The 11,324-nt window shown below is 35.3% G+C and overlaps 2 protein-coding genes across 4 annotated transcripts in view; one reads left to right on the plus strand and one right to left on the minus strand.

Moving 5' to 3' along the window:
• The window catches only part of abat (4-aminobutyrate aminotransferase), a 28,957-nt gene extending 18,687 nt beyond the window's left edge, over window positions 1-10,270 (plus strand). Inside the window, exons 9-16 of the mRNA XM_016488502.1 lie at window positions 584-646; window positions 731-794; window positions 2,837-2,985; window positions 3,837-3,974; window positions 4,396-4,563; window positions 6,941-7,087; window positions 7,363-7,474; window positions 8,317-10,270. Of these exons, the coding sequence (XP_016343988.1) occupies window positions 584-646; window positions 731-794; window positions 2,837-2,985; window positions 3,837-3,974; window positions 4,396-4,563; window positions 6,941-7,087; window positions 7,363-7,474; window positions 8,317-8,438 (963 nt within the window). The 3' untranslated portion in view covers window positions 8,439-10,270. The remainder of the gene's footprint in view (window positions 1-583; window positions 647-730; window positions 795-2,836; window positions 2,986-3,836; window positions 3,975-4,395; window positions 4,564-6,940; window positions 7,088-7,362; window positions 7,475-8,316) is intronic.
• carhsp1 (calcium regulated heat stable protein 1) overlaps window positions 8,996-11,324 on the minus strand; it is a 26,616-nt gene continuing 24,287 nt past the window's right edge. For all 3 annotated transcript variants that reach the window (XM_016488508.1, XM_016488510.1, XM_016488509.1), the window contains exon 4: window positions 8,996-10,920. In XM_016488508.1, coding sequence (XP_016343994.1) covers window positions 10,758-10,920 — 163 coding nt within the window. In that variant the 3' untranslated portion in view covers window positions 8,996-10,757. The remainder of the gene's footprint in view (window positions 10,921-11,324) is intronic.

An 11,324-nucleotide genomic window follows, 5' to 3' on the forward strand; every position in this document is an offset into this window, starting at 1 on the left:
GACCACAAAACCAGTCATAAGGGAGATCATAAGAGCTGAATAAATAAGCTTTCCATTGGTCTATGATTTGTTAGGATAGGACAATATTTGGCTGAGATACAACTATTTGAAAATCTGGAATCTGAGGGTGCAAAAAAATCTAAACATTGAGAAAATTGCCTTTAAAGTTGTCAAAATGAATTCTTAGCCATGCATATTACTAATCAAAAATTAAGTTTTGATATATTTACAGTAGGAAATTTACAAAATGTCTTCATGGAACATGATCTTTACTTAATATCCTAATGATTTTTGGCATAAAAGAAAAATCGATAATTTTAACCCATACAATGTATTGTTGGCTATTGCTACAACTATAACAGTGTTACTTATGACTGGTTTTGTGGTCCAGGGTCATATATAATATACTTGCACATTGACTGAAATAGATTGTTGTGGACTATTGGAAAATAATACATTTAAAAAGGTCATATATATATATTAATTTGATTAATGGGCATATTGTTATTGACAGCCCTACTTTATACACATTAATAACTCTTAAATCACCTGATTTCTAATCATTGTTTTTACTGGTTTCTAGAATAAGGAGAGAGGATATGCCAACCCCTCTGAGCAGGAAGTCGGCACTTGCATGATCAACCAGGTTAGAAAAAAACACTACGCATACGACTACGCAACATCATTTTATTTTTACACACACTAATCTCTTTTTTTCCCTCTCTCTCAGAGTCCTGGATGCCCAGATTTGAGCATCTTGTCTTTCATGGGAGCTTTCCATGGGAGAACTTTGGGTAAGTGCTTGTAAATTGTATGTTGACTTATGAAAATAGAATTGAAAGATGTGTCTGATGCCGTTTTTGTAGAGTACGTTTTAAGCAGATTCTACAACCCCAATTCCATAGAAGTTGGGACGTTTTGTAAAAATGCTATAAAATCAAGAATCTGTGATTTGTTCATTCTCTTTAACTTTTATTTAATTGACAAAAGTACAAAGAAAAGATTTCCAAAGTTTTCACTGACCAACGTAAATGTATTTTGTAAATATGAGCAAATTTTGATTTTGATGGCTGCAACACACTCCAAAATAGTTGGGACAGAGGCACATTTAACACTGTCACATCAACTTTCCTTTTAATTACAATGTCTTATTGTTTGGGAATTAAGGATACTAATTGTTAAAGTATTGCAAGCAAATTTTTTGTCCAGTCTCTCTTGAAACAAGACTTCAGATGCTCAGCAGTCTGTGATCGTCGTTGTCTGATTCTCCTTTTCATGACTGCTCATACATTTTCAATAGGAGTCAGATCTGGACTGCAGGCACATTCACTCTGAGTCTACGAAACCATGCTGTTGTAGCACATGCAGAATAAGAGCTGACATTGTCTTGATCTAATAACCATGGACTTCCCATGAAAGACATCATCTTGATGGCAGTATATTTCTCTGTACAACTCCAATATATGCCTCCATGTCAATGGTACCTTCACACATATGCAAGTCACCCATGCCGTTTGCACTGATGCATTCATATACCATGACAGATGTTTTGCTTTTGCTTCTGTCGCTAATGAAAGTCTGGATGGTCCCTTTGGTCTTTGGGACTGAGAACTCAAAATCCATTTTTCCCAGAAACAAGTTGAAATGTGGACTCATCTGAGTACAGCACACATTTTCACTGTCTTTTTGACTATCTGAGAGGAGCTCTGGCCCAGAGAACCCAGCAGCATCGCTGCATAGAATTGATGTATAGCTTTCTCCTAGAGTAACAGAGTTTCAAGTTGCATTTCTTGATACAGCAGCAGACTGTGTTAAGTGACAGCAGTTTTCGGAAGTACTCCTGAGCCCATGTGGGTATATTTAACACCGCAGCATGACGGTTTCTTATGCAATGCCATCTGAGGGCTCAAAGGTCAAGCACATTCAACTGAGGTTTCCTGCCTTGCCCTACATGTACTGTGTTTTCTCTGGATTCCCTGAATCTTTTCACAATATTACGTGTGGTAGTTGGTGAAAGACCTAAATTCTTTGCAATTTTGCATTGTGAAATGTGATTTTAGATTATTTTTTTGAAACTTCTTTCATGAAATTTGGCATAAAGTGATGAGCCATGATCCAGCTTTGCTTGCAAAGACTGAGATGCTCCTTTTATACCCAAACATGATACCTTGACCTATTACCAATTCACCTGCTTACCGTGAACTGTTTCAAAACAGTTTAAAGTGGATATTCTATAACTTTTTCGCTTTTATTTTGCCTCTGTCCCAACTTTTTTGGAGTGTGATGCAGCCATCAAAATCAAAATTTGTTCATATTTATAAACTACATTTACTTTGGTCAGTGAAAACTTTGGAAATATTTTCTTTACTTTTGTCAATTAAATAAAAGTTAAAGAGAATGAACAAATCACAGATTCTTGATTTTATTGCATTTTTTACAAAATGTCCCAACTTCTCTGGAATTGGGGTTGTATTTATTCATTTGGCAGACACCATAGTAACTTGCATTGTCTTCACTTTTGTCAGTCCATGTGTTCCCTGTGAATCAAACCCACAGCCTTGGTATTTTTAGCACCATGCTATACCAGATTAGCTACAGTAACTAAAACTTAGTAAAATTAAAAAGTGCATTTTTACAAAACGTCCCAACTTCTCTGGAATTGGGCTTGTAATTCTCTAATTTCGAGGCATTTGACCTAGCCTGCTTATATTTGCCTTACATTTGTTTGCCTTTGCAGCTGTTTGTATCGTATGACTTCATTTGAAAAACAAAGAAGCCTGGCTCTTTTGTTTTGACTAGGACACACATCCCTTATGTGTGTGCTGTTGGATTGCAGGTTGCCTGGCTACAACACATTCCAAAGTCATTCACAAGCTGGATATACCGTCCTTCGACTGGCCCATCGCACCCTTCCCTAAACTGCAGTACCCTCTGGAGGAGTTTGTGAGGGAGAACGCCCAGGAAGAGGCCCGCTGCCTGGAGGAGGTCAGAGATGTCTCCTTGATATGTTCACAAAAAAACGTTCCTCCTCATACCAAGCAAAGAAATATTTCAGGTTCAGGACAGGTTAAACTCAATCAACAGCATTTTTGGTTGTATCTCCTTTTCTTAAAAAAAAAACAAAATCTGCTACAGTGAGGCACTTACAATAAAAGTGAATGATGCCAATCCATAAATGATAAAATGCTCACCTTTTCAATAGTATCACCACAAGATATAAAATAACTGTATAAATGATTATTTAAACAGCTTTTACTATAGGTACTGCAACATTTACCATTGTTTGGAAAAATGTTATGCCAGATTTTCCGAGATTTTAATAGGAATGTGCATGATCAAAAATTTTGCATGAGGGCAAAAAAAGAGAGAGAGAGAGACAAATAGAAGTTGTTGTTTTTTTGTGGTAATCAACATAATGCTACAAATGCAGTTGATTGAACTTAACTATTAAATCCCAGTAGTTTAATAGTTAACCACTGATGTCTTTTTGTATGTGTGTGTAGATAGATAGATAGATAGATAGATAGATTAAGTACTTGTAATTAGATTAAATTACATTTTAAAAACTCGTAATCAGACTACAGTTACTTTTTTATTGATTACAGCATTATATATTATTCACACGATGGCAATAAATGATTCTTAATTTATTGATTGTTCCTCTTTTTCATCTTTTAAATGTTCCTTTCTAAAATAGCCTATATTTAGTTTATATTCAGTAGAATTGCAGCATTATTTAAGAAAAGCAGACTAGTCGCTGTATTTCAGTGCACCTACTGCAAAGTGCTATCTACTTCTCCACATAAAAGTAAGATATTAATGTTTATGTGTGTCAGGTTGAGGATCTCATCGTGAAGTGGAGGCAGAAGGGCAAACCAGTGGCTGGCATTGTGATCGAGCCCATCCAGGCAGAGGGAGGGGACAACCACGCTTCACCTGACTTCTTCATCAAACTGAGAAATATTGCACGCAAGGTCAAAATGCTTTTTTTCAGGCTAACTGTTCTCTAACGCCTTGTTTACCGGATCTGTGCTTTGAAGTCGTTTGAGAGAGACACTCCAGTTATAAATGGCTAAAATGAAGCTCTTTGAACTGTCCAGTAAAAAAGGCACTCAAGACTCTGTAGGAAGTTCTTCTTATCTGCTCTAATTTGAATGAGATAAGGCAGGAGACAAAAGGGAATAATTTAATATGGCTGCATTATGCAGAGAAAAGAAGCTCCTTAAGTAATTGTGAGGAAGTCCACGCTCTCCCTGAATAGCTCGGGAAGTGTTCACTTCAAATAGAGCGTGGCGAAACGCAGCTGTCGTGTCCGGCGGGTGTTGTATGCAGTTTTATGCAGGCTGACAGGATGGCTTTTGTTGACAGATGTTTATCTGTGTCTGGTTCTTTCAGCATGGCTGTGCTTTCCACGTGGATGAGGTGCAGACAGGTGGAGGAACAACAGGCAAGTTCTGGGCCCATGAGCATTGGGGCCTGGACGACCCTGCTGATGTTGTCTCCTTCAGCAAGAAGCTGCTGACAGGAGGATACTACCACAGGGATGAACTGCAACCAGACAAAGTAAGAGCTGTCACTGCTTCTGCATACGTTACCTCATAAACAATCGGCAACAATAATCACTCCCAGTAATTGTCCCCAACTGCCTGCTTTATGCTTTTTGTTAATGAGTCATCGTTGATGAATAGCATTATAATGTGTTTTAGTACCAGATGATTGTTCTGTCAGTTTCACAATCATTGTTTGTCTAAATGATTGCGTGTCCTTGGATGAGGTTCATGGCTGTGTGGAATTGAGCAATCACGCCCCCTACTGTCGAAAACATGTTTCTTCCTGTAAAGTAACCTTCTTTGGTTATCTCAATTCTAAACAAAAAATAGCTTGGGCTACATTTAGTTAATTGACTAGAAAGGCTAAATTACAAATATAACAGCTTATTGTTTTAAAGAGCTGTGTTGGCAATAATATATGCACACAATGTGCCTTTTTGTTGCAACTTCCCAAATGTTGTAAAAATATAAAGTGATCTTTTGTATCAAATGTTGTAAAAGAGATCTGAGTGTGATTATTTTAATAATGAAATAATCACACTCAGACCCCTCCCCCTATTAGTAGTAGTAGTAGTATTCATTACTAAAATATAATAAATTTGTATTTCTATTTTAGAATTTACTGTTATAATTTTTTTGTTGGAATAATAAAAAATTATTTATTTATGAATAAATGTTCGTGTTTTTGTAACAATAATAATAATAATAATTATTATTATTATTATTATTATTAAGTTTTATGCAGGCTGACAGGATGGCTTTTGTTGACAGATGTTTATCTGTGTCTGGTTCTTTCAGCATGGCTGTGCTTTCCACGTGGATGAGGTGCAGACAGGTGGAGGAACAACAGGCAAGTTCTGGGCCCATGAGCATTGGGGCCTGGACGACCCTGCTGATGTTGTCTCCTTCAGCAAGAAGCTGCTGACAGGAGGATACTACCACAGGGATGAACTGCAACCAGACAAAGTAAGAGCTGTCACTGCTTCTGCATACGTTACCTCATAAACAATCGGCAACAATAATCACTCCCAGTAATTGTCCCCAACTGCCTGCTTTATGCTTTTTGTTAATGAGTCATCGTTGATGAATAGCATTATAATGTGTTTTAGTACCAGATGATTGTTCTGTCAGTTTCACAATCATTGTTTGTCTAAATGATTGCGTGTCCTTGGATGAGGTTCATGGCTGTGTGGAATTGAGCAATCACGCCCCCTACTGTCGAAAACATGTTTCTTCCTGTAAAGTAACCTTCTTTGGTTATCTCAATTCTAAACAAAAAATAGCTTGGGCTACATTTAGTTAATTGACTAGAAAGGCTAAATTACAAATATAACAGCTTATTGTTTTAAAGAGCTGTGTTGGCAATAATATATGCACACAATGTGCCTTTTTGTTGCAACTTCCCAAATGTTGTAAAAATATAAAGTGATCTTTTGTATCAAATGTTGTAAAAGAGATCTGAGTGTGATTATTTTAATAATGAAATAATCACACTCAGACCCCTCCCCCTATTAGTAGTAGTAGTAGTATTCATTACTAAAATATAATAAATTTGTATTTCTATTTTAGAATTTACTATTATAATTTTTTTGTTGGAATAATAAAAAATTATTTATTTATTAATAAATGTTCATGTTTTTGTAACAATAATAATAATAATAATAATAATTATTATTATTATTACAAAACAATAACAAAAATGTCATTATGTTTTGGTCTAAGGGATCTTTTTGTGATTATTTTAATAATGAAATTAGGATTATCATGAAAATGCTTATAAGATTTCTTTCTTGTATTGAACAATAAAAAAATGTAATTATGTTTTGGTCTAAGGGATCTTTTTGTGATTATTTTAATAATGAAATTAGGATTATCATGAAAATGCTTATAAGATTTCTTTCTTGTATTGACACATTACAACAAAAAAATTTGAGGTGGAACATTTTGCTTTGCTTTGCTTTGTTTTTTAAATAGCCAATAGCCTTTTTTTTAGGTATTTCCATTTAGAATACTTTACATTTACCAAAAAAAAACTTTGGTAACACTTTATTTTATGGACCAATTCTCACTATTAACTAGTTGCTTATTAGCATGCCTGTTATTAACATATTGGCTGTAACTACCTCACTAGCTACTAATAAGCAGCAAATCAGGAGTTTATTGAGACAAAAGTCATAGTTAATGGTTTGTTAATAGTGAGAATTGGACCTTAAAATAAAGTGTGACCATAACTTTTAATAGTGTATTTGCCTATAGATGACCTCAAAGCTAAAAGACATAAACTAAATGCCACAAAATGCAAATGTTGGTTGCATGACATCTTTAAAGAAGACGCTTTAGTTACACAACTAAAATGACCATTTAAACTGACGTGACTGTATGCACCTCAGCCCTACAGAATCTTCAACACGTGGATGGGAGACCCCTCAAAGAATCTGTTCTTATCAGAGGTGCTTAATGTGATCCGAAGAGAGAACCTTCTGGAGGAGGTGACGCGCTCAGGGAAGACTCTTCTACAGGGCCTTTACGCACTGCAGGTACGGCCATCTCCATTTCTATCCTCACATGACTGATTCCTCACAGGTGCCACAGCTCAACGCGAGATGCTTTAAAAGCGTTAATGGTTCTATTATGTGGACGTTCATTGTTCATCTGAGAGCCGGCCTCATAACTTCTGCTGGGAACCTGAGCCTGTAATCGATCTTGTCAGCGTAATGAGTATTTGTTTTGAGGCTGTGCTTGTGGATTGATGATACCTTTCACATTGTGAGCTGTACATTCGTTTATTGTCTCGCGTCTTCCCCTCATGTAGACCCAGTATCCTCATATCCTGAGCAGAGCCCGCGGCCAGGGTACATTCTGTGCCATAGATGCCTGCAATGATGCCACACGCGACAGTATCATGATTAAAGCCAGGAACAAGGGTAAGCCATGGACACTTTTGCCATCACACATGAGGTTGGCAAGACAATTAAAAGAAACCCTGGCAGGACTTTTTATGGGGGGGGGGGACTTTGTAACTGATATAACTTGCATATCAGTTACAAAGGTCATTGTGTCTTTTGCAGCAGCATGTTGCATAGTTATTATCTATATTTATAAATGTATAATTTTATTTAATAATAAATGTATTATTATTTATTAATATTCTGTTATTCTATTATATTAGTAATAATAATGTACATACATTGTACATACAATGTTATTGTTATTATTATAACAATTATTTTTAAGGATAATAATAATGTATATAATATATATCATTATATAATGTATGTATATGATGTATCATTTTATTATTATTATTTTTATTATTATATCAATGCGTGCATTATCATCTACTAATAATAAACAAAACAATTGTTAGTATTGTTATGAATATTAATATTATTGCAAACTGAACATTACTAATTAACTTACTAAATATAATTACTAATTAACTACACAGTACAGTATTACTCCTACTGTGATTATTGTGCTTACTGTTAACTATTATTAATATACTTGTATTATAATAATAACAATAATCATTTTAATTATTGTATAATTCTGATAATAATAATGATCTGATTAATAAAATGTATGATCATTAATCACAACAGTAATACTAGTATTAACTATCATTAGGATTATTATTGTTGTTTTGCATCATAATAATTATTAATACTAGACTTATAATAATAATAAACTTAAGTTACACATAAATAAGACCTGGTCTTCACCATAAGATGCAGTGGCTTTATGGGATGCTGTGTTCTCTCACCAGGTCTGTTTATGGGTTCCTGTGGAGAAAAGACCATCCGTTTCCGTCCCACTTTGGTCTTCAAGGAGTACCATGTCCATCAGCTCCTGAACATCCTGAACGACGTCCTGGCTGAGCATAAATAGAGTTCTGGCTGCCAGGTCGGCCTTGATTACGGAGCATATAGGGGTCCAAGCCCACTCAAGGGTTTATAGCAGCCTGTCACAATTAATTGGTCACTGTCTCTCTCTCTCTTTTCATTCACTCTCTTCCTGTCATTACTAATTAAGGATAGAAATCTGTTTTCTATCTCTTTTTATTTAGCCGACAGATTTCAGCCCCATCACCATATTTCTCGTCTTTTACTGACAGATTGAAGATCTGAAGGAGTTTGCAGGAAATAACCCACTCAAATTACACATTTAAATAAATCCCTCCTGATGACATTTCAACTTTGTGAACTGTAAGGTCCTACAAGCCGCAAGTCAGTTGAATAAAGCAATATAGTGACACACAGAGACAGGACAGGATTTCTAATCACAATATTTCATATATCTCTTCATGTATCAAATAAAGTCCTTAGCATTTGGAAGGTGACATGAAAAGATTAACGATCTAATTATGTATGATACCAAAACTACAGAAAATAAGCTATTGTCTGATTGATTATATCATTTATGGAGATCAAATCGAACTATTTTAGTATCTATAGATACTAATATCTGTATTTGAAATGTCTAAAGTGTGAAATTTTGCATGACGGAAGATTTAATTTACAGAGTACCTGAATATAACCGTCCTCTCTGAATTAAAAGCATGTGTGAAAGACAAATGGTGGAAGCAGCGTTGGCCTCACTGCATTCTGAGGCACTAGAGCGAGCCAATGGAAAGCTGGAAAAAGTGAAAGTGCAGAGAACTGTAGAGCCTCTATTCCCATTTTAATAAGACGTCTGTTGAGATGAAAACCTTCAAGCAATAAGCAATTTCCTTTATTGAGGTGGCTGCTTTACTGTCATTGCTCAGTCATAAAGAACCATTGCCATTACTGAGACACTTTTAAAGCACAACCTGGTGTGGTAATGTGAGGGCTGATATTTTCTACAATCTAACAGAATTAATATGGTGAACGAAAGGCCATAAATCTGTATTTTTCAAAGCCAAACATCCACCTAACAATAGTAATCTGTCAGGAAGCATGTTTGAAAAGCACAAGCTTGTTGAGGCCGCTCCTCTACTCAGGTGAACATGATCCCCTCGTGTTTCTCATTACAGGCAAGAAAAAAAAGGTATATTGTTCTGCTGGATAACAACTACAAGGTCATCTTCACTTAATGGTTATCACAGCCTGTAAACGTTTCTGATCTTTGGGGTGATTCTCCTCTTCCAGTTGCTCCGAGCCGACAGAGTAAACGTCCCTTCCGCTTGATTAAAACAAACCGTCTTTTCCTTTTTAAACACTTAAACCCCAGTATGTAGCTACTTACTGTAGTGAGATTATGCAATGCTCATTCTGTAAGTTTTGTCTGTGAACACTAAAATGTTTCCAGCCGCATCGGAATCAAGTTTCTTATTTAACTGACATTAACGCATCAAATATTAATATGTACGAAATCAAACCCTCTCTAACACGGTGTTATTCTTTCGTGATTTTGTGTCCCATATGTTAGTGTAATGTAGAAATGCAATTCATGTTGTTTTGGGTGTCTTTAAACGTTCCTTTTAATGTTGCGAGCAGGCAGCGTGCATAGCAGCAATCGGAGTTGTGAAAGCTCTGTCTGTACTCGGCAAAGTCAGTATTTAATTGAGAAATGTGTATTATTTACAGACACTAACAATTAGGTCTATATAAAAAATGCAGATGTTTACAGTTGTGTTGTACAAATACAAAGAAATTGATGTGATTTCTACATAAAATCTAAATGTTGTCTGAGGAAGCTATAAAATAAATGTTAAAATAAATCTGACATTTTGATTAATCTTTTATTGTTCTTGACTGTCTTTGAACCAAAATGACCAAGAAACACATGAGAAATGATCAAAATTATATATTTTCAATGTATAGACAAACACAGAATTTTTTTTTCCAGTGAATAAAAAAAATATGGAAATCTACATACTTTAGCAATTTAGATATGAGATAAGGCTTATTGTTAAGATTTTGCAGCCAGTTCTTAAAAGTACTCAAATCAATCAGCGATTCACAGATGGTTCGTGTAAGATCATTCCACATTATTAACCACAAACCCAATAATAGAGAATTTTAAACAAACTCCCCTCCTGAGCCCAAAGAAAGAAAGGGGGAAAACCAGATGCAGTATTTTTATATTTTTCTTGGAATTATGGCGTCATGTTACACAGCACTTAAAGGCAATTCAGCCCCGTTCCCATCCCCCACCCACCCCCAGAAAAGGAACAGAAACCCCTTTTATCATCACTATCACACAGTTCAGAGTTAAGAGAGGATCTCATGTTTCAACCACCGCTCCAGACCAGGTCTCATGCTTCGTGCCTGGTGCTAAATGAGTGATGGTCACGTCCACGGCCTGGATCTTCTCATGTTTGGGTGGAATAGAGCAGATCTTGTAGCTAACTTCATCACCTTCCATAGGCACATATTCACCATCGATGCTGTGGGAAGAATGGAGATCATCAGCAAAACATTACTTGCTGGATTTAGACAAAGGTGTTTAAAACAAGTGCATCACATGGAAAACACTGCTAATTATTGTATACAGATATTTTTGAAAGAGCAGATTGACAAGACATTTTGGTGACAAAATAAAAATGTATCCCACTTGTAAGTACTTTTTAATCTTTATTTTTTACTTGTTTCAATCTCTGAAATGATTTTCTTGATGTTGTAACCAAGGCCACGAGGGTGGAACAAAAAATGTAAAAAAATAAATCATAATAATTATATAAAATATTTTTAGTATTTAATAATTATATAAAAATAATTTATTTTATTAATATTAACTAATTATGTTTTTTAATAATATAATTAAAGCATGTAAAGCAGCAGTGTTTTTTCC

Source organism: Sinocyclocheilus anshuiensis, unplaced genomic scaffold (assembly GCF_001515605.1).
Source record: "Sinocyclocheilus anshuiensis isolate Anshui unplaced genomic scaffold, SAMN03320099.WGS_v1.1 scaffold461, whole genome shotgun sequence".
Classification (NCBI taxonomy): Eukaryota; Metazoa; Chordata; class Actinopteri; order Cypriniformes; family Cyprinidae; genus Sinocyclocheilus; species Sinocyclocheilus anshuiensis.